This window comes from Lissotriton helveticus, chromosome 3_1 (assembly GCF_964261635.1).
Source record: "Lissotriton helveticus chromosome 3_1, aLisHel1.1, whole genome shotgun sequence".
Lineage (NCBI taxonomy): Eukaryota > Metazoa > Chordata > Amphibia > Caudata > Salamandridae > Lissotriton > Lissotriton helveticus.
In genome coordinates, this window is record NC_136061.1 from 1,896,477,447 (window position 1) to 1,896,501,356 (window position 23,910).

General features: G+C 47.6%; 1 protein-coding gene across 6 annotated transcripts in view; it reads right to left on the reverse strand.

Moving 5' to 3' along the window:
- Positions 1 to 318: 318 nt before the first annotated feature.
- The window catches only part of TESMIN (testis expressed metallothionein like protein), a 1,592,961-nt gene continuing 1,569,369 nt past the window's right edge, over positions 319 to 23,910 (reverse strand). For 5 of the 6 annotated variants that reach the window (XM_078682880.1, XM_078682879.1, XM_078682876.1 and 2 more), the window contains one exon: positions 319 to 3,283. In XM_078682880.1, the coding sequence (XP_078539006.1) occupies positions 3,076 to 3,283 (208 nt within the window). In that variant the 3' untranslated portion in view covers positions 319 to 3,075. The remainder of the gene's footprint in view (positions 3,284 to 23,910) is intronic. The other variant, XM_078682882.1, reaches the window with a different exon arrangement.

The window sequence follows — 23,910 nt, forward strand, 5'->3', positions numbered from 1 at the left end:
AAGTCATCCCGCTCTCATTCAGTCAGTGAAATGCAAGACGCCACCCCTCATAAGGGGCGTGGCGCCATTAGTGGCAGTCAAAGGGCCACATAGGTAGGGAAATCCCTTCCGGATCGCAGGACCCGGAAGGGATATCGAAGGGAAACAGGAAGCGGAAGCGCGTCACTAATAGGGTCAGAGCGACCCGGAAGTAGTTGGGAGCGCGAGGCTTGAAAAGCCAGCGCCTCACTTTATGACCCCCTCTTTGTCCACTTGACCTCCCAGGAGTCGGACGTCGCGTAAAGAAGTCACCCACCCACCCATCCCTGAATTAGGGCTTCAGTTAGGCGCGGTCGTGGGGTCCTGGACAAGAGGTATCACAGGGACTCCTTTGGTCAGTGCCATTTTTTACCCCAGAACAGGTCTTAAAATCATCATGGGCTCCGGGCTGGCGGGAGATTTGGGGATGACCTGCTGGTGGCCCTAGATTCTCTAGCCCTACCCTGGAAGCCGTTGGTTTCCACAAGTGGTGGCAGAGCATTTACCTGCGGCTCTGTTAACCGGAGGGCGGTTAAATTAACGAGAGCAGGCTAACTTGGTTGTGGCCTGCTGGCACAGCCCGAAGGTCAAGCAAAGCCCCTTTGAAGAACGGGCTGTAAATAGAATGAATATGTATATATGTGTGAGTATTTGAATACTATGATGTTGAGAAACAAGTTTTAGGAGTTTACAATAAAGAAATGGAGGCCAATGGAGTAATTGGCCTGGAACTGTATTTTAATAAAAATGTACACACTGCGAAAACCAAACAAGACTCAGGTGTCTCCATTAAGAGGGGGAGTAAATGTATTTGGGGTGAGTGCACTTTGTATGCCATCTGTGCTTTCATAGCCTTATAGCCCACTTTAGTGCCCACACTGACCATTACATGCCCTCTTCTCTGTTATAAGCCATCTTTGGCTGGGGTCTATAATGCTGGAGTGGGCCTTTAATTGCTGGTATAGGACACTACAGCGGGCTTTATGGCCATATTGAAAATTTGTGCATAAATGTATAAGCAGATACTCTTATGAGAACGGGGAATAACACCAATGAAATCAAACAATTCAAAAGTGTCCTTTGGGACCTTGGTAGTAAAAAGGGATACCAAACAGTGTTCTCAAACTATTATTAGTTTCAAAAGTAAAACATTTTAATACACTATTTCTCCATTGTATAATATGAGGTAGATACTGAAGCTATTTAAATACACAAGAAGATGTGCATTTTTCAGGAACCCAAGAGGTGAAGAAAGGCAGTGTAAGGCTAGGCAGTTTAAAACCGTAAGAGGAATGATACAAACATTACTGTTAAGGTTTTATCATAGGAGGAGAGTACATGACAGTTCACTCTTTACTAGTAGCTCTTTATCAAGGTGGCTTACTAAAATAAATGTATTCTTTTCACTGCTGCCTTGTTTTGAAATCTGCTTGGTGTAAACGTCATCCATTGAAATTCAGTTGGACAATTATCATGAAGCCTTAAGGCTGCAGGTCTTTCAATGATTGTTTATGAACCCCAGTTCGCTCAAAGAGTTCAAATGCTTTCAACAAAAATACTGCCATTGTCTTTGAGCACACAGAAGCTCCCTAGTCATGAGCTCAGATTTACAATAAAATAGGAGAACACTAATAACGATATGTGCCTTGGTTGAAATGAAATGCACATTTTAAATGATATCATGTTGTATTCAAAATTGTGTTTACTTATTTATGTATTTCTTCAGTAATTTATCTATTCATGTATCAACTGTGGTCTTTTTGGTGCAGTTTGAACTTTTGTTATAAATGGCAGCATAAAAGACTTTAATATCACAGCCTGCCATAACAATAGTATTTATTTGAAGGATAAATCATGTGCGGTCTCTCCGTAATGGCAGAGGAGCGTCGCCCCACTGAGTCAGTTGGCGAAAAAAAAAAGATAATATAACAATATAATAATTTTTTGGTCTGCTGACTCTCTAAGCCAGGGAGTCTTGGGCAGGGCGGGGCTGAGCATGGCAGGTAGGAGGGGGAAGTGTGCACTGTAAAGTGCGCATGTGGGTTTGGATGGCTGTCGTAGGCTGGCCAAACAGACATGCGCACTTAGGTTTCTCCAACCCGGCTGTGTTGCAGAGCTGGGTTGGAGAAATGCTACAGAGACTGAGGCACTGTCTGAGTGCCAAACGAGGCTACTCAGACCAATCCTGGTGCTGCTCTCAAACTACAAGAGCAGCATCTGGATTGGGTGGGGAGCCTGTGCTGGTGTCCCAGGAACTGCTTGGACACTGTCAGGAGTGTAGAGGAGCACTGACATGTCGGCAGCAGGACAGGTACGTTTTTTAATTGATATCTCCCTTATCCGCCCCCGCCTCCCCACTGGAGTTCTGTAGCGACCGCCACTGGGATCAATTACACCAATATATTTGTGTTTGAATAAGGGAATCATTAGAGTTTAACTGAATGAGGCATACGCCAGAAATTGTCAAAAGTTTTGAACCACCAAATTTGAAGTCCACCAACGTCAGTCAGAGGTGGAGTAACTTCTGGGGTTCCAACCGCTTAGCTGTAGATGGCTCTGCTGTCCGAAGCCTTTGGCCGGTGCTCCAGCTGACAAAGAGCAGTTAGCAACAATACATCAGACCGACTGGCTTTTTTGGACTGCACCTTAAACACCGTTTTTTTAAGTTGGTAACTACAAGCTAACATCTTTGGCATTTGCAAACAAGGAAAAGAACATAAATGTCCCCCATTGCACTGGTAGAATACTCCCAGCACATTAGCGACCTTTCTATTTTTCTGTGGGAAGAAAATCCTCCTTCAGGAGTTTGTATCTGTAGAACAAATAAAAATGCTGAACGGGACACCATAACGTGGTGACCCGCGCAGCATCATATTTGTGCCGAAAGTGCTCCAGCTGAAACACTTTCATCAAAAATTTTCCTAATGAGTGGCGGTAACTGAAAATATGTTAAGGGGGTTGGTATGGGGCAGATTGAGGAAGGGCCTTTATCCCCTGTGCAATTTGGCTTCTCAACAGCCAAATTCTTAATGATGACATAAATCTAAAAGCAGCATTTCAATTTAGGAGATGTTGATCCATTTGCAAGCCCTTGGACTTAAACTCAGAATGCAATATCTGTGACAAGCATCTTCCAAATTCTTCCAGGATCATTTGCTCAGCTAAAGGAACAGGATAATTCTCTTTTTCTGCTTCCTCTCCCTGTGCCAGCAAACACGCACACGTTGCTTCTACCACTTCCCAGGAAATGCAGGTGACTGCAAACCTAAAAAGGAAAGAAACTAATTGTTTATCTTACACACAAAAACACTATAACTCAACATGACGAAAATACGTGATCTTATATGTTATGGGTAAGAAAGAATATATATTCCATGTAAACTGACATTATAGGTAATAAACAAACAATTGCAACACCTTGCATTTTCTCAGGTACAATGAAATTAATTGAGTTAACCAGATTTCACAAATGTCAATTTCGCCTACCAAAATTGTGAGAAGAATCTTTGAGCATATCTTTTTTATTGATAATAGGATACAGTGGTTAATCTATATGAAGAGCCCCTTTAATATCAACAGGAAAAATTATGCTAAAGTGTCAAAGTGGAAGCAGAGGAACTGCAGATATGAAAAGCAGCAAGAAACTGCACAGTGTCTAGTGATGAGGTTGACCGGAATCATGAGGAAATCTCAGGCTGAAGACATGGAAAGGAAATCATATAACCCATGGAGCATGGGCGTCTATTCATCAAAACGGCAGGGGGAGTGGAAGTGACATCACATGCCCCTTGACTCAATGACATCACAGGAAGTGATGTCACATGACCCTTGATCCTGTTTTGTTTCACAAATAACTCTGCATCACATCGAGAACTTCAACCTCCTAGATAAACACCAATCCGGTTTCCGTCAAGGTCACAGTACTGAATCTGCCCTCACCCACATAATGGATGACATCTTAAAAATGCTGGATCACAATGAATTGTGCCTATTGATACTTCTTGACCTATCCTCTGCCTTCGACACGGTTAAACACGACAATCTACTGTCTTTACTGGAACGAAGGATGGGCCTAACCGGTCCAGTGTTACAATGGTATACCTCCTTCCTAAGCAACAGAACCCAAAGAATAAAGTTGAAGCAATCATTCTCTCAACCTTCCATGGTCACACTAGGAGTCCCACAGGGATCAGCATTATCACCTATCCTCTTTAATCTACTCATGGAACCCCTTGCTAATGCACTTAGCTCTGCAAAATTTTTATATCATCTATACGCGGACGACACTCAACTTTATTTGAAAATCTCCTCACCAGATGACTTCATCTCCCTCAACGCCATTCTTCATAATACCCAACGTTGGCTCAATGGCAACCACCTCATGCTTAACACCAAAAAAACTGAGTTCCTCCTCATCTCCCCTCCCAATCATGCACCCAAGATAGACGTATGGCTGAAGCATCTTACTTCCTTTGATTGCGCCCCCCACATAATTGACTCCGCAAAATCCCTGGGAGTCACCATCGAAAAACATTTAAATATGCAGGAACAAATCTGCAATACTACCAAAGGAGCCAACTTTCAGCTGAATATCTTAAGGAAACTTAAACCCTTCCTCCCACAGTCTGATCTAAAAATGGCAGTCCAAGCCCTAGTACTACCAAGTCTGGACTACGGAAGCACCACTCTTTGCGGTCTTCCTAAATACAAACTAGCACCGCTCAGGGCATCACTTAACGCTGCGGCCAGGCTGGTCTCTGGAATAAAAAGAAATAACCACATCATCCCGGCCCTTAAGGCTTTGAACTGGCTACCATACGAGTTGAGGATACAACTAAAGATCGCCTGCATGACACATAAAGCCTTACATAGCAACACCCCCAGCTATTTAGCACAAAAGCTAGAACGGTCGGGAGGTGGCAGACATTTACGAAGCGCAAGCGCACTACTACTAAAACCTCAATCCTTCCACAGAAAGAGAACTTGATGCAGAGCTTTCTCAGGTATCGCACCGAAGTTTTGGAACAATCTTCCCCCAGACTTACGCAGAATCCCTTCTTTTACCACCTTCAAAAAGGAAGCGAAAATGTTTCTCATGAACAAATTGTCATCTTAAACCTTTAACTCCTAAAAGCCTACTTGCCTTTGCTTTTAATCAAAAAGCAATGTCTACCTCATCTGTATTGTATTATTTGCGGTTCCTGTTTGTTTGTATAACTTGTGATAATCATGTACTGTAAAGCGCTCCGATACCCCCGTGGGCCATGTCCGGGCTTTGCCTTTTCTTTTAATCAAACAGCAATGTCTACCTCATCTGTATTGTATTATATGCGATTCCCGATTGTATGTATAACTCGTGATAATCATGTACTGTAAAGCGCTCTGATACCCCCGTGGGTCATGTCCGCGCTATATAAAACTTTATAAATAAATAAATAAAAATCCATGCCAGATGCCACCTATGCTGATCTAATCTTTGAAATTTCCGGGCAGTAAATATCACCCTGTATTGTAGTGAGCAAGCGAAGCCAAAAAAACAGGCTTCTACTAACAAATTCCCTCCTCGCCCAAGAAAATGATGAAAAGAATGTGGTCATATAATGCATTTTAAAGCAAAGCACATATTTTCAAGTAAGTTTGCTAAAATTAAATAGGCTCCGAAATGGCACTCATTACATTTTCAAATACTATTATAATGTGCCAAGCTAATGAAATCTTATGCTCCCAAGGAATAGATCCAATTTTTCCCCAAAATGTGCTATGGATGCAACCATATGTCAACTATTAGCTCCATTGTACCCAGGACAGCATTTTGTCATGGATGCACCACATGCCAAGGGTGCCCACAATATTCCAGTGCCAGAATATTTCCATTTATGCCATATATATACATCAAAGTTGACCCATATTGTAAGAAATTACCTCTGTATATCATGATAGCATTTTGTCATGGTTGCCCTCCTCCCATAAGTCAGGTTACCCCCCTTTGTGCCAAGAAAAACCTCCAATTTACTAGCACCGGCAATACCTAAAGTATGCCACTAACAGTATTTTACCATGGGTGCTTATTATTCCAAGAATGAACTCCAATGTGCAGCCCATATTTTGTCACAGGTGTCTGTCAGGCTACGAATTGCCTCAACTATGCCAGCACCATTATTTTACCACAGGCTGTCTCTAAAAGGCAGGAATTACCTTTAGTATGCCAGGGTATAAGACCGTTTAGCAGATAGAACACCATGGTCTCACATTCAATTACATTCACTCACTCACACACACTGTTGCTCACATAAATACACTCTCCCCCACACGTACACACAACTTACATTTAAATGCATTTTTTACTTACCTTAGCTGCGATTAAAGGTCCATTCTAGGTTATTGTGCTCCATTTTTATTACATTATTAGTGAATAATGAAATAATAAGAGCATTGTCACCCCCGTGTTTCTGGCACTGTTCTTACCACATTTGAGGGCAGGGGTCGCAAAGGCCGTACCAGGGTACCTAGAGGGCAAGTAGGGGTCGCAGCTGTGACCCCTAAATTATGTCCATGCCTTGGAGTTTTTTTAGAATAAAGAGATTTTTTTTATGCTTGGAATAAATTAGGTGGACTGATTCAGAAATGAAGCAGTTCATTTGTGTCTGTAAAAGTACTCCTACATACAGGCGATGATTTGCTACTTATTGTTATTCACAAATAGTCCAGGTAGTACGCCATGGAAGCTGTGCTAGAAACAGGTTTCCAGGCGTACTACTGGCAATGTCCTATGGCATCTTCCTCTGGGTCCTTTCTCTGTGTGGGATATAATTCTCTACAATGGCATAGAGCCTCCTGTGGAAATACACTTTTTGTCCGCAGAGAAAATATTTTTGCTCTTGGATAAAGCTTTTTCCCCGCCCCCATACAAATCTGGAGGGTAATCCATCCCAGCCCTCATTCTAGAATGGGGGTAACTTCAGCCATTGACTGTTGTAAACCTCTCATCATTTCCATGGTGAAAAAGAGTTGGATCCGAGTTTGAGAATGGTTACAAACATACACGTTTGTTTCCAAACTTCCATGGAAAACCACACCTTGAAAGCTATTTTCCCACCCTGTGAATGGAATTTATGACTTCACATTTCACCGCACTCATGGTGGAGACATTTGTGGTGGTAAATCTATTTAAGCCTGCGGATTCCCTTTTTAGGTCTCGGCTGGCGTGATCTTCGCACATGCGCAGTCTTGCTGGCGAGATTTAATGATTTAGACAGCTTTCAGTAAAGAGCTTCAAGCCTCGCTCCTCTCTTCCATTGGCTGGCATCACCGTTTATGCTAAACTGTGGCCAGCCATTGGGAAAGAGCTTTTTGTGATGTGGACTTTTTTCTTTTACAGACGGCCCACTTGGATGGGCTCGTCTGCCTTCCTTCTGCCGTGAAAGCTTTCTTATCTTTAGGGGGCCATGTGTTTAAACACATGGCCTCATAAAGACAAGCTCCGTGGCGTGTTTATTTTTGCATCTGGCTTCCACTTTAAAGTGAAAGCGAGATGCAAAAATAAACTGTGGCTGCCTGGCGAGCGCTTGTTATCCCGTGGTGTTTGAGGAGGACGCAAAATATCTGCGTTGCTGCTTGGAATGCCCCCACAGGCACAGTTCCAGATGCAAGAACCAGGGAATTATGGTTAGAGCGGCAGACCCTGATGCAGTAGTCTGGCCGGGACCAAGGTTCAATTCCCGCCTCGGTGGGTCTTGGGCTCAATTTACTCGGATCTGATAATTCTCGCCTCGGTGCCTATTCTAATCATGAGTCCCACTCTGCACCTCTGGGCAATAGCTTGCTTAATCTCTACAATGGCCCCAACAACGCTGAGGATGCCTGACTTCACCTTGGGGGTGCCCAGGAGTGGGCTCCTCACAGGGAACGGCCAGGAAGGGTTCCTCGGCGGTATTCGTACAAGCGCCGAGATGCCTATGGGTAGTCATGCGCTATACAAGTGCTTAATCATTTCATTTCAATCATCAATTACCTTTATTATTGGTTTTAAATTTCTGTAACCCGGCAGGCCCTGAGCGTGCCTCGAAATGTGCCTAGCTGAATGTAATCAACGTTGGGACAGTGGCCCTCAAGTGTTAATCTAGCGCTGGCCGCGAGCTGTGTGCACACAAGAACCTTTATTGCTCGCAGCGGGCAGGGAGAGTGAGTTGCATTCTTGCCGTGTTGTCGAGCAACTGTTCTCACATTAAGAGGACTTCGCTCCATGCCTCCTGGAAGCTGCATGTCCACTCCTTCACGCCCGGAGGCAGGTTCCCCCCTCACACACTCTGCGTGTCTCAGACCCTACAGTCCGCGGCTAGCGTGTCACTGTCAAGATAATGTTTGGACAGTATTTTTTCTATTTTGTAGTTATTTATTCACGTGCTGTAGAGCCACGAGAACTGCATTGTCAACGTCTAGGCGCTTTCTATAGGAAGTGCATCATTTTAAACAACCCTGCATGCAGGTAAAATAAATACATTAAACACAGGCTTTAGAAGGAGCTGCTTCAGCGCAATTCATGACTGCTGGAAGAAACGGATATTCTGTTTAAATTCTCGTCGGTTAGAGAGTTTTAATTTAAGTTGGAAAACAAACTCAATAGACACATCACATCTAGTAAGCCAAAATAAACAAGTTAACATTTCATTCTGAATTTAAACGAGGCGGGCAATCAAAATATGATAAATGCTTCATTTTTTGGGGTTGTCTCCGAGTCCTGTTGTTTGTGTGGGGGTGAGAAGGGGGACAGACATGCCCACGTCCCGCCCTTCTACCTTCGTCTCTTGTCAAAGGAGATTGAGGCACTATCACTTATCAATATGTAATCATAGGCCTGCAGACACACGTCTGTGCACATTTTTGCTTGTGACTTCAGTATGCACCCCTTGACCCGTTCCTCCTCTCACCTTTCCGTGAATGTGTGAATAGCCCAGAATTAAACCCTCTCTGATGACACGCAGTTGGTGCCGAAAGCGCCACTTCACCCATGACTGCTCCTCTTAATAACAGCTGAGAGAGTGTGTGTGATGTCTTATCCTGGTTGTGTCTTCACGGTTGACCCTCCACCCACCAATGCCTGTCTCCTGCAGGCTTCTCAGGGGTAAATCTGATTGTCACATCTGTACTGTGTGTGTGCGTGCGTGTGTGTGTGTGTGTATGAGTGAGGGGGAGCGGCAGATTGTGAGAGGGATTGTATGTGTAAAAAATAGACGGACTATGTGTGCGTGAGAAACAGATTGTGTGTGTGTGAGAAAGATTGCAAGTGTTTGTGTGATAGAGAGATTGTGTGTGAGTGTGTCTGTGCAAGAGCAAGACTTTGTGTGTGTGTGTGCCTTTATGTGAGATTGTATGTGTGTGTGCAAGAGAGAGACTGTGTGGGAAATATTGCAAGTGTTTGTGTCAGAAAGATTGTGTGTGAGAGTGTGTGTATGTGTGAGAGGCTTTGTGTGTGCAAGTGAGAAATATTGTGTGTGTGGGAGAGATTAAGTGTGTGCGTTTGTGTGAGATTGTATGTGTGTGTGCATGATACAGAGAGACAGGTTGTGTGCCAGAGAGTCTTTATGTGTGTGTGTGAGAGAGACTGTGTGTGTGAGTGAGAAATTGTGTGTGAGAGTGAGATTGTATCTGTGTGTGTGGCACTGTGTGTATGTAATATAATTACAAGTTATATGGATGGTCTCGGATTTTGCAGCGCAGGGCACCCTGGTACCCAGCCACCTCGACCTAGCAGTCTGTATACCCCCAGGAGCACACACCGCACTGCACAGTCTCGTTCTCATTCTCTGTGGGCAGACAGGTGTTTCGAAGCCTCACTGTAGCGTGCAGCGCTCAATGTTCGGTCCATGCTTCGGGATATCTATGAACTCCAACACTCGCTGCCCCGAAGCGTCGCATCTTTCAGCTTCAGAGAGACCCCAGGGGCAGCTGTGCTAGGGGATGTGAGATCTCGCCTTTCATTGGGTTAAAGCCATTTGCTTTGCTATACAATACCATTAGCAAATCAAATGGCTTTAACTTAATCAAAGGCGAGACCTATTGCATTTTCAATGCTTGTTTGAATTCTTGGCAGGTATAAATGAAGATGTTTAAGGGTGTACACATGAGCTCACTGCAAAAATACATTTGTGAATGCTTCCCATGGAGCACAAAATTCTCCAGCTGGCAAAAGTGAGATTGCAGTAAAGGAAAAGACTACAATAGCCCTGAACTTAGGGTGGGACAAATTGGCAAATCGTGACCATGAAAGGCACATCTGCTTGGGGGAGACTTGGCACATTGTCTCGGTCCTCTGAATTTCGAAACTCGTTAAAGTCCCAACTTTTCAGAAATGCTGGTTAACTTTTTTTCTGGGAATTCTTACAGTTACCAAAGAGGTGGGGAAGGTTATGGAGTAGGATGTGGGTTCAATCAATTTCTTCAGTAAGTTCTCCCAGCACTGGTGCAAGATTCAACTTGTGTACTAGTTTTTCTTGGTTTTATCTCCATGAAGTTACAGAAGGCCAGCTGGTTTGATTCTTGTTTTAACATATATATATTTGATTACTTTTTTTCACATCAAAACATGCATATGAAACAATGCACACACAGTCCATCCCCAGTATCTGCCTCTTCAAGTAGTCGGTGATACGCTCTCCATGATCCCCAGACCGTGTCAAATTTCCAGGGGGCAACCATATGGTTCGTACACCACTCTCTCTGCCTCCATGCACCTGTTCATTCCCTCCCACCACATAACCCTCATAGGTACCTGTGTCCTCCCCAGGTTCTAGTCAAATCCATCTTCACCACAACAAAACCCAGTGTGCAAAACAGAAGTTGCTTTTGAGGGATATCACCATCATTGGGTATGCCCAGTATGATCAGTTGTGGTGTCTTGGGTATATCCAGTTGAAATTGCAACTACTGTGGGATGCAATAAGGGTGTCTCCCAGTCGATATCTTCCAGCGGCTCCACGTCTGCCTCCCATGTTCCCTTGAACTTCCACAAATTATCTAGTGCTTTAATTATATGGTGCAATATAACTGGGATGAAGCTTTGTAAGGAAGAGCATCTCTAAGAACCCGGGTTTCCCGTGGGGAATGCTCTGGAAGGTCTGTCCCCAGTATACCATTTGCTCTCAAGGCATGTCCAAATTGCATGTATTTGAACAATGGGCAGCTGTCGGTGAGTATTCCTGTAGCAATAACTCAAATGTATTCACTTCCCCTCTATCCAACATGTCCCCCAGTGTTTCGATCCCAGGCTGTTCTCATCAGCGAATGCCCTCAAGTTTCCTTGTTTCAGACAACAGCGTACCTCTCCATAAAGGGGTCGCCAGAGAGAGTTTCCGCTTCCATCCCAACGCTGTGGTGTCCTCATCCCAAACTCTCAAGGCAACCTGGCAAGGCAACCTGGGCCAGTTCAGGAAGGCGCCTCCTTACCATTTTCCCAGAAACATAATGTGGAAATATCCACTGCCGCATCACTGCTCTCTAGCCTATACGCCGGGTCATCCTGTAGACTGTGACCCCATTCATTAATGACGTGCAGATGCTCAGCCCTGTGGTGCGCACGCATGTTGGGAAGTGCCAAGTCCCCATTATAGACCAACCTGCATCATGTCTTTAGAGCAATTCGTGGGGTGCCCCCGCCCTAGATGAGTGTGCAAATTAATGTGTCTCGTTTTCCAAAGTAGCTGTCTGTAGGAACTGCCTTAGTGTAGGTAGGCCTCGCTCTCGCGCATGCAATGAAACACACCAGACTGATGTACTTGCTCACTGGCGGGAAGACCCCGAGCGGTCTCCCGCAGGTTTATTTATCCCCTCGGTGCGGATCCGCCACAGGTTTATTTATGCCCTCGGTGCGGATGTGGGGATGTGTGAACAGTGGCTACCATGTAGGAAAGCGCCCGGGTGGCACTCTACATCCCTCCTTTATTTTAGCTGACATCAGGACATCCAAAGTCATTCTTATGGGGAGGCACAGGCAAAGTCTCGGAGTCTCTGACTGGGGCCTGGATTGGGTCGTAGACAGTAACGTTGATTGTGGCGGATCGGAGATTTGCATTCTCATGGGGCCGTCCTGCAACAGCCTCGCTGTCCGGGGTCAGATCGGATGTTTCCACCTGCTCTGCAGCCTCAGGTGTCACCGGCACTTGTCCTTCAGGTGCTGGACTCCAGACCGGGGATGATCCTGAGCTTCCTCGGGGTGTCACGGGTGGAGAGACTCGGCTTTCTGCATCGATTTCTGGCTCGGAAGCCCTCTTGAAGCTGGAGACATTGCGAGTGACCAGTTGATTTCCCCTTCGAACAGTTACCATCGTTCCCTTCACCCGCTCAACAGTCCAGACCTCCGGTTTGTAAGGTGTCCTGAATTTCCACCCGGGGTGTCGGTCTTTGATCACCACCGAGTCTTCTACGGCAAGTACTGGATCTTGGGCGCACCGCAACACGCTTGCCTTCCGATTGGTTGCCTCTCTCCTGGCCTGAATTGCCTCATCATTCCTTGGGGCTGGAATCCATTCAGGGCCTTCCGGTATGCTGTCCCTTGGCGCCCTTTTGAACAGCAGGTGGGCTGGAGCACACTTTGTAGTGCTATGAGGTGTTTGGCGATATGCTCCCAGGAATTAATCGAGGGCAGAGTCTGGAGTTTCTCCAATGTCAACTGCAATGCGCAGCGCCCGATTGAGAGTCCTCATCAGCCTTTCCACCTCCCTGTTGGCCTGGGGCCACAGCGGGGTGATTTTCCGGTGTCGAATGGCGAGATTCTCGAGATATGCTTGGAAGTCTCGTCCCTGAAAAGGGGGTCCATTGTCTGACTTGATCTTTGCTGGGAGGCCCATCAGTACAAAAATCTTGTCCAGGGCTGCTTTCACTTGTGGGAAGGCTGTTGACAATAGGACTTCCACGATCGGGAATTTTGAAAACGAATCGACGACTACCATCATGTGAGGGCCGTCGGGAAAACTTGCCAAAGTCTATACTCAGGTGTGTCCACGGGGTCGTGCACGGCTCTTCCGTGATCACGGGTGCGGGTGCAGGGTCCCCCCCGGTGATGGTGCAGGCGTGGCATGACCTCACCAACTCGTCCACCATTGTGTCCATGGCTGGAAACCAGACCTTGTGTCTCAGCCGCGCTTTTGTTTTGGCGGATCCCTGATGTCCTACGTGGGCCAGAGCGAGAATTCTCTTTTGCAGACTCTCTGGTACCACGATGAGGTGACCCCGCATAACAACGTCATCTTTCCCCAAGCTTAGCTCGTGTCTCACTTGCCATATCTGCTGTCGAGCGTGGTGGACCTCCAGCCGGAGGGTCCAGGCTCCATCCAAGAAGTGCGCCCAGCTATTGTTCTCCAATGCTTCTTTGACTCTGGACAGGGTATCGTCTTCCAACGTGGCTTGTCCAATTTCGGTCAATGTCATCGTCTTGGGGCAGGCAGATTGCGAGACCATATGAACAAATGTTTCAATCCCTTGAGCAGCGTCGGGTGTGTGGTCGGGATCGCCGGCCTCAGGATGGCGGGAGAGGTAGTCCGCGGGATTGTGAGCTCCAGGGCGGAACACGACCTTGAAGTTGTATCCTTGTAGCTGCACCGCCCATCTTTCGATGCGTGAGGGAGCCAGCCGGGTCGAGCCTGCGAAGAGGGGTAGTAACGGCTTGTGGTCGGTGACCAAGGTGAAGGCCTGACCGCAAAGATATTTATTTATTATTTATTTATTTATTAATACAATTTATAAAGCGCATACGTTTGCCCGTGGGTGTCTTGGCGCTATGGTGGAAATGCTGGCACGCCCACTTGATGGCTAGCGCCTCTCGTTCGATCTGGGCGTAGCGCGTCTCGGTGTCAGTCAGTGCCTTACTGGCGTAGGCTACGGGTTTCCATGTCTCTGGACTGTGTTCTTGCAGGGGCACCGCCCCAAGTCCGACTGGATTCGCATCAACAACCAGCTCGGTTTTGCGTTGGGGCTGGAAGTATGCCATCACTGTCTTATCGAGTAGGCTAGTGTTGATGTCGTTGAACGCTTTGTGGGCCTCCACCGACCATTCCCACTTTCGGTGTTGGCTCGTGAGGGTCAGCAGGGGCTCCGACATTGTGGCCAGATTTGATTTAGGATAAAGCGGCCACAGTAGGTGGCCATGCCCAGAAAGCTCCTCACCTCCGTTGGGTTCCGTGGGGTACTCGCTGCTCTAATTGCTGCGGCTTTCTTTGGGTCCACCTGGAGCCCCTCGCGTGTGAAGGTGTATCCGAAGAAATCTATGCTTTCTTGGTAGAAGGAACACTTAGACTTGTGTATGGTCAGTCCGCTGTCTGCCAGCCGCTGCAGCGTCGCCCTCAAGTGGGTGTGGTGCTCTTCGAGCATGTCCGAGTATACTAGAATATCGTCACTGAGGTTTATGACACCCCGTAGCCCAGACAACACCTCGCGTATTGCATTCTGGAAAACCTCTGCAGCAGAGGATACCCCAAAGCAGAGTCTCCGGAAGCGGCGCAACCCTACGTGTGTCGAGAAAGTGGTTATGTATCGACTTTCGGGCTCCAGCTCGAGTTGATGGTAGCCCGCATTCAGATCGAGCTTGGAGAACCACTTTGCGCCATTGAGGTCAGCCACTATGTCGTCCATTGTTGGGGTGATGTGACGCTCCCTCTTCACTGCTGTGTTGGGCAGTCTCATGTCAACACATAGTCGAATCGCTCCGGGTTGCTTCGGCTTGGGGGCCACGACCAGTGGGGACACCCACGGGGTGGGCCCGGATACCTTTTCTATCACCCCCAACTCCTCCAACTTTCTGAGTTCTTCTTCTACTTGCGGTCTGAGATTGAAGGGCACGCGCCGGTGTCGGAGTGCTATCGGCCGTACTGAGGTATCAATGTGGAGTCGGAACTTCTTTCCTTTTAGTTTTCCCAATCCTTGGAATAGCTCTGGAAACTCTCCGAGCATGGCCTCCGCATGGGACTCGTGAATTTGATTTGCAAAGAAGTCAAGCTCCAAATCCTCTGCCGTGTGACAACTAAGCAAGGTCCTTTTCTTGCCTTCTGTTACATGGAATTTCGCCTTGGTGGAGAGCTTCCCGCTCACGATGGTTGTTTGGATGACTCCTCGCAGTGGTATGGGGTCCGTGACTCCGTAGGTGTAGATTCTCGCACTCGAGGGTGCGAGTGCTGGTTTCGGCGAGAGTCTCTCATACTGGTCTGAGTCCATCACATTGACGGAGGCTCCCGTGTCTATTAGTGCTTGTACCTTGGTCCCATCAATGGTGACTGAGCATATCGGAGGGGGCCGTCTCTTGGTACCTGCCCGGTTGACATACGAGATCACAAACACCTCGTCGTCGTTGTCATCTTCATACATGTGATGTCTTTCTTGAGCTTGGTCGTCGGGTGGCAGCGCCTGCTCGTCCAGTGACACCTGGCGAATCCTCTGCGACAAACTTCTTGCCCTGGGTGCTGTCGCCCGGAAACGTCCTCCTCGACACACTTTGGCGTAGTGGTTCGGCCGTCCACAGCGGGAGCCGATCTTCCCTCTGGCCCCCGCGGGGTGGTCTTCACCACAGTATCCGCACGGGTTCCTTGGCGTGCGCTTGGGTGTCTGCGGCACCTTGGTGGGTTTTCTTTGGATGGCGTCCACTTTTTCCTCCTTGATCGGCAGGAGCTTGCTTGTCGACAGCGTGGCCACCGGGGTATGCAGGGCTGCTTCCATCACTTCCACCCGTGTGTCAGACAGTTCGTGGGAACGGGCCAAGACTAGGATTTCATCGAGGGAGATACCCGGTTGTCGTAGTATCAGTTTTCTTAGCAGCTTGGAGCGGCTCCCTATGATGATCTGGTCTCTGATCTCTTCTCTGGGTTCTGTGAAGGGGCACGTACTAGCCAGCCGGCGTAGTCTCGCATAGAACATGTCGACGGATTCTGATTCAGTTTGCCAGGCCCTCTTGAATTTAAACTTCTCAAAGTCATTGTTGAGCTGTGGGTCAAAGTGCGCATTCAGTGCATTGACCGCCGCGTCATAGTCGTCATCCTCTCCGGTGTTTGAGAGGGTTTCGAACAAGTCGTAAATCTCTTCCCCTCCATAGTAGATGAGAAGCGACCTCTTGACTGTTCCATCCGTTTCACGTGTCCCCTTAAAGTAGTGGTTGAGCCGCCCCACCCATGCTTTCCATCTGGGAGCGCGCGGTCGCCGGGTCAGCAGACTCGCTGAACGGGGGCAGTGGCGCCACCACAGTGTGGGTGTTTGTCAGTGGTGGAGGTCGCAGCGCAGGCCCCGAATTGTCTCCCGCTCCTTCTTGGGCGGCTGCGGCTGCTGCTGCTGGCACTGTGGCTGCTGGCGCAGTTGCTGCCGGTGTCTGAACGCTCATGGTGGCGCTGTGCCTTGTCTGGACGTCTCTCTGTGGAGGACGGTGTCACCGGCCTCTTCCGGCTGCTAACTCGGGGTTTCTGTGCTGCCTTACACCTTGCCACTAGTCTCTTGCGAGGGTGAGATGGCCTATGTCTATTCCTGCGTGTCTCCTGCAGGGTTTCCAACGTTGTGTGTGGCACCGTGCTTGCAGGTGCGTCCGTAATGCCAGTGTTCTGTCTTCCCGTGTCTCCTTCCTTACGTCCCCCTTTCCTAAACTGTGGTTTTTTTTTCTGTTCGTGTTGTGAGTTTGGGGTTGGCTTAGCCAAGTCTTGTTTGCAGAGCTGTGATGCAAAGGGGTGCCCCTCCACTCCTAGAGGCGTGTGGCTCGCGCTTGCTGAATCGTCCCGCGGCACCTGTGGTGGGTGAGGCCCTGTCGACCTGCAGGTGCGTGTTGGGCCTAGCGCCGACGTGGAGGGCGCAGGCAAAGCAGAAGACAGCCTCGGTGGGGTCCTTCAGGGTGCAGCGCGTCTGACCTTCAGCAGGGTGTGGGCCGACAGGCCGCTGCGGGGCGCTGAGGAATGCTGGAAGCGTCGGTATGTCAGGTGAGCCTCGGCAGGGCACTCAGAGGGTGTCAGCGATGCTGTGGGGCACGCGGTGCACTCACCCTTCTAACTCAGGTACGCCCCGAGCCCGCCAGCTGAAGGCGCTTCCCCGGGCGGGGTGCGCGTGGGCAGGCTCACACCGGCCGGCAGGTGGTGGCGTGCAGTGACAGGAAGCACCGCGGGCCCACGGTCTTCCCTCACAACCAGGACACGGCGGAGCCGGACAGTCGCGGGTGGACACCATGCTCGCCAGGGCAGACAGGCAGGCACGCGTGGTCGAGAACCGGCCTCGTCGCCAGTGTAGGGACTGCCTTGGTGTAGGTAGGCCTCGCTCTCGTGCATGCAATGAAACACACCAGACTCATGTACTTTCTCACTGGCGGGAAGACCCCGAACGGTCTCCTGCAGGTTTATTTATCCCCTCGGTGCGGATCCGCCCCGAGGGGTGTGGGGATGTGTGAACAGTGGCTACAATGTAGGGAAGCGCCCGGGTGGCACTCTACACTGTCCAGTACCTGAAACAGAGTGTTCTGCAACACACAGACCAGTTTGGGCAAGGTAAATATTTTGTAGAGGGCAGCCTTGCCCTTTATTGTTAAAGGGGAATCTGCACCCACATTCTGCATTACCCTGGAAATCCTTTGGAACCCAGTCCAAGTTGAGTTCCATAAAGTTCTCTCTGGTCAATCTGGCTTCTATACCTAGATATTTCAAGCCAGAGGTCCCCAGTCGGCAATTACCTGTCACCCCATTCAGGCCCTCCCAGTCTCCGAAGTGGTGGATAACAGATCTCTCCCAGTTTGTGCGATACCCTGCATATTTCTCGAACAGGGAGGACACGAACAAGGCTGCCGGTATTGACCATGTGGGGGTGTTGAGATATATACTAGTGCGTCATCAGGGTATGAAGATATCTTCTTCGGGGTATCCTTTATTCTAGGATACCCCCCTATGTCCGCCCAATAGTTGATCGAGCATGCCAACAGCTTCAGGCACAGCCGGAACAGAATGGGGGATATCGGACTACACTGTCTCTTACCCCGCCCAAGGGCAAAGGTATCAGAGACTACTCCATTCCCCCAAAGTGCCACGGGAGCTGCGTAATAAAGAAGAGCCACCCATTGACAGAACAGGGGGCAAAATCCAAACCTCTGCAAAATGTGCAGCATGTACCTCCACCTTCTCGGTGTCGAAGGACATTATCGCCCTGGGGTCTCTGTCAGCTCTAACCCTGTCCAACCACAGGTGTAGCAGTCTCAAATTCAAGCGTCTGATAGGGCACTACCAAGTCTGAGATCACCCCTGCCAGGCGCCTCGCCATGTACTTATCTAGAATCCTGCACTCCATGTTGAATAATGAGATAGGCCTATACGAAAGCAGCTGTTTGGCGGTCTCCTCAGTTTTGGGATAACCACAATGTGGGCATGGTTGAGGTCTGGTGGAAAAGCATTCTCACCTCGCACTGTGGTAAACAGATTTAGCAGATCAGAGGGGAGGAGAGAGCTCATTATCTTATATAGTTCAACGAGGAAGCTATTAGCAACCAGTGTATTCCCTAACTGTATTGCTTCACTGCCTCCCCAGTCTCTTACGTTGTCAAGTCTGCTTCCAGTATTTCCTACCAAGCGAAAGACCGGGACCTCCCCGAGGAAGGCTTGCATGTCCAGGTCCATGTGGTCCCTCCAGGCCGTATACAGCATCTGGTAGTAGTCCACAAATACTCGGGCTATATCTTTGTCTGTGTGGGCTAGAGAAAACCACAGTGCCCCTGCACTATACAATAATGATATTAGTGTATTTGGTATCAACAATGTTAATTCAATGAGTAGAAAGAACAATAGAACAACACCCAATTCATTCAGATATCTAAACAGTTGGCGACCATGCTTAGACAAAATAGAGGTGTAGATGGGATCCGTTATTGGTGCGAAAGTTCTGTTTATTGTTCCTATATGTAGGCCAACACGTCTTTCATCGCAGGGAAACAGACTGCGAATCTTCAGGGCCTAATGGGTGAGGGGCATGAGCCACCTCGGTCTGATGCGTTAAAGGGATCCTGTGTTGGGAGTTTCACAACGTACGTGACAGCAAACTCCAAGAGACCTGATGAGTCTCAATAGTTCTGCACAATATATTAGCCGGGAGGAGAGGATAAACAGGTTACTTCAAAGTGGTGACGCTGTTGAGAACGAGACTAGGCGGGTACACCTCCTCGTTATGGTTCTCCCTCTTGAATTTCCCGGCGCCGTTTTCCTAAGACGGTATATCTTTGTCTGTGTGGGCTACTTCCCCTGGCCCAGTCCGTACTTCAGCAACCCAGTGTGCCTCTTTTTACCAGACACGTTAGGAGGTGACCTGCTTTGTCACCCACATCATAAAGTCTCCTCTGCACCCCAGGGAGTGTTGGTGGACTGTCTGTGTAGCAAGAGAACAGTACTGGCACCTTGTCACACCCAAAAGTAAAAAAGTCACCTGGTTCCCTGTGTTTACCTAAGTTCACTTTAGGGAAAGGAGCTGACATGCAAACTGCATTGCCCTGTCCTCCCTGTTTGATTTCTGGGCAATTATGTTTTGTAGACTCCCCACAGGGTAACCGGAGAAGCCACTGTGTCCTCATTCTCCTCAAAGTCTAGTTGAGTATCTGCCTGGAATGTTTCCATTATGTCAAGGTCCTTCAGAGCCCAGGCATCAAGGTGGCAGGTACGGGTTCTGTCCTGGGTTCAGGGGCGTGGGTGGACCAACATGGGTGAGTGGTCTGAAATCCAACTGGCTAAATAGTGTGCTTTTCTTGCCCAACTCAGTTCCATCAGTGGGACGAAAAGGTAGTCCAGTTCCATCAGAGTCGCTTGCACCCCGGAAAGGAAGGAGTCTTGTGTGTCACTAAGGTGGAAGTGTCGCCAGACTTCCTCAAATCGCAGCACGGCCATACAACGCACAAACTCTGCTGTCGCTCTGATCTAGGTCGGGAGGGGTGAACACCTATCCATATCCGAATCCATAACCCCATTGAAGTCCCCCCCCCCCCCCACTTCACCACCACATGTGAATCACTCGGTACATCTAACAGGATAGGACCCAGAGAGCCCAATACTCGCTTTTGGAGTTGAGGCAGGGCATAAACATTAATAAGGGCAGTCATTCAGTGCAACTGCCCCCTCACCGCCACAGAGCAACCCTCTGGGTACACCCAGGTTTTCTTATCCTGAAAAGGGGGGATCTTAACGAGTAATGCTACCCCCAGGGCCCTTTCAAGTACCCTGCGCGATCTAAAAGTATGTTTCTCTATGCAGGCAACAGCAGGTGTTGCCCAATAGGTGCATCTCCTGCATGATGACCAAATCCGGAGCTTGTTAGAGTATATATTGAGTGACCACCCCTCGCTTAATTTTTGCAACCAAGCCCATTGAAATTCCATAGAGGATCGCCAATGGGTCCAAGAAAGGTGCAGTCATCTATAGTTTCCTACCATGCCTCATGATATGTACATTGTGAAACGTGTGCGCACATGCCTCATGATGCCTGTAGGTATCTTGAACATAACAATCTAACATGACAGATGCCAATCTTAGGTCAATAAACAGAATAAATTAAAAATAGACAAAAAAATCGTTAGAAGCACAAACATGTTTGTGAGTGGCCCAGCGACAATTTGCAGCTGCCAAGCCCTCTAAATGGATTAAAGCAATATCACAGTGGAGTGTGGGTGGGGAATTACATGAGAGTGCAATAATGTGAGGGAGGGTATTAAAAATGAGTGGAATAAGGAGAGGCAGTCTGTGGATGAAACTTAGCAAAAATGTGCATGCAGACGGCATAATGTTTTATTCACATTGTGGTGGTAAGTGTGTGCCTATTAAAATTAAATAAAAGACAATTTAAACCTTTTCTGGGTGATAACTGACATATTGGTTTTGGTCCAGGAAGCAAATTATAGTCACATTTTATTTGAAACTGTGCATTAAACCTCATAAAAGGATGCAAGTTGTTATATTATGTATTGCAGGGTTATCCAAGCATAGTATGATGGAAGGAAAAAGATAGTCGAGTTTTCCATCCTCATTTTGTTCTGACTTGACAGTGCAGCAGCCATCATACATTCAAGTAAAAATCTCCAAGAGAGGGGCTTGCGCTCTGCCCGCATGTTGGGAACCAGGAGTACATATTTTGGTTGGGCAGAAGTTGTGTTCTTCCACAAAAAGTGCTTGCTCTCCACACAACTGTGATCATTTTGTTCATTTATCCAGCTGCCTAAGCTTCAACTTTCAGGGGCACACACATGACATTGCAATGGCATTCAAGTGTTTTAAATAACTAGAAAATGTACTGTGTTTGTATTAGTCTGGCAGCAACACAGATGGGAGGAGGGCAGTCATCAGGAATTTATCACAGTCCCAGAACCGCACTGATTGGCTGGTTTAGCCCAAACAGAGCCGAGCCCAGGAGGAGCTAGTTGAGCCCCCCCGGATACTTCCTGCAGGCCATAGTGCAGACGTACTTGTCTTAAACTGGACTGGTTTGAGACACTGAAATGTTATATGTTGCTCTGATTTATATACTTTCAAAATACGTTATTTAGACAATTTGGGGCCATTTGTAGGAAGCCTAATTGCGCTCGCAAATGCTGAAATTCTCAGAATTTCAGCATTTGCGAGACCAATTAGGGCAGTGTGCTATGTAGCACACAAAAACCTACATGCAAAATAAGGAATCGCAATTTTTGTGATTCCTTATTTTGCTATTACATTTAAGGAATCGCAAATTGCAATTCCTTAAATGCAATGTAGGAAGGACCCAAGTTGTGCGACTTGTGGCTTAAGGAATCGCAAAATACCACCAACTTAAGGTTGGTGGTATTTTGCGATTTCTTTGAAAAATGCCCTTTTTGGCATTTTTCAAAGTGCCATGTGGGTCACATACATGCCCTTAGGGCATGTATGTGGGCCACATGTAACCCTGAAATTGCATTCTCAATTTGCGGTTCTCTAATTGAGATTCGCAAATTGAGAATGTCTTCCCACTCATTCATATGGGCCTTCTAGCCCATAGGAATGAATGAGAAGGTATTACTTATTTGCGAATCGCAATTTGCGATTTGCAAATAAGGAATAAGAGGGATTTTCAATAAATGTGCTAATCCTGCCAACATTTCGTTTTGCGATTCTCTAATTGCGATTCCCTAAAAATCGCAATTTGATAATCGCAAAATGAAAATTACCTACATATGCCCCGCAATATGTTAAAGTGGGTTATGTTATGTTATGTTAAAAGCATTTATTAAGCGCATGTACACCAACGGTTTCTTGGCGCTCAAGTGAGAATAAAGGCCATGGCAAGAGGGAAGCTCAATCAGGGTATGCTTGGGTAAACAGCCAGGTCTTAAGCTGCCTCCTAAATTGGGAAGAGAGGATGAAGACCTTAGCACCACAGGAAGGGAATTCCAGAGTTGTGGTGCAAGATCAGAGAACCGAAGTCCACCATACTTCTTCCGTTTGGCTAAGGGAATTTGCAGCAGATTAAGATGTAGTGCTTTAAAAATGGCGCAGCCCATCTTAAAAATGCACCTCTTGCTCACTGGGAGCCAATGTAAGCTTTTCATTAGTGGGCTGGCGTGATGCCCTTTAGGCTGATGAAAAATCAGCCTGGCAGCCTTATTTTGAACTAGTTGAAGACGCCGAAGCTGGTAAGCTGGAATGCCCACATATAATGAGTTGGCATTATCCAGACGGGAGATCACTAAAGCCAGAATGACCGCAATCATGGCTTCCCTGCTCAGAAATCTGCTCATCTTCTTTATTTTCCGCAACTGAAAGAAACCAGCAGAGACTACCGAGCTGATTTGGGCTTTCATAGACAAATCATTACATATAGTAATCCCCAGACTCTTTGAGGAGACAGCTGGTGTAGGGGGATTACCAAGTTTAGGGGGCCAAAAATTGGAGTGCCAAGGGTTGGCCAACCCACGGGTGAGGATAAGCTCAGTTTTCTCCGGATTCAACTTCAGCTGGTTGTTGTACATCCAGTCACTTATAAAAAACATTGTTTCTTGGATGTTGGACTCAGATGATGGGGGTGAATCAACATTAAACACCAGTTGAAGGTCGTCAGCATAGTTAAAAATACTGACATTCCTTTCCCTCAAAGAGTGAATTAGGGGGAGAAGATAAAGATTGAAAAGAAGAGGAGAAAGAGAGGAACCCTGGGGAACCTCACAGGTAATGTCTTTTTTGTTAGAAGAGAAATTTGCAAGGCTCACCGCTTGTGTCCGATTGCTCAAGAAGGTGGAAAGCCACTTAAGGGCCAGCCCCTGGAAACAAGCGTTCCTGGCAGGGTCGATCAAAATACCATGGTTGACCGTGTCAAAAGCCACCGATAGATCCAGTAGAATCAGGGCCTGGGTAGTGCCCCAATCCGCCCCTCACCGAGTGCGTCCATGACAGCAAGAATGACAGACTCGGTCGAGTGTGCAGGTCTAAAACCGGCCTGGCGAGTGTCGAGGACCTGGGAGTGTTCCACAACGGAGCTAAAACAATTAGTTGCATGGGCCTCCAAAACTTTACCCAGATAAGGCAGCAATTAAATAGGCTGATAATTGCAGAGAGCCGACGGGTCGGCACCCGCTTCTTCAAGATTGGGATAATCTCTGCTGCTTTAAAGAAGTCCGGGACAATGGCAAGTTCAAGAGAATTATTTAAAAGTAGCCAGGGAGAGTCGGGACAAGTCGTGAATGCTTCTTGAAGAATATGTGGGGGACAGCAATCCAGGGGAGAACCTGAACAAACTTTTTTTAGTAGGTTTAATAAGTTTTCTTCCAAAATCGGAGGGAGTCTATCAAGAAGATGAGGACAGGGATCGTTTTTAAGGATAGGTGGGCCGCATGCCACTGAAGAGATGCTAGCCTTGATGATGGCGATCTTCTCTAAGAAATACGAATTCAAAGAGCTGTGAGGGAACTGG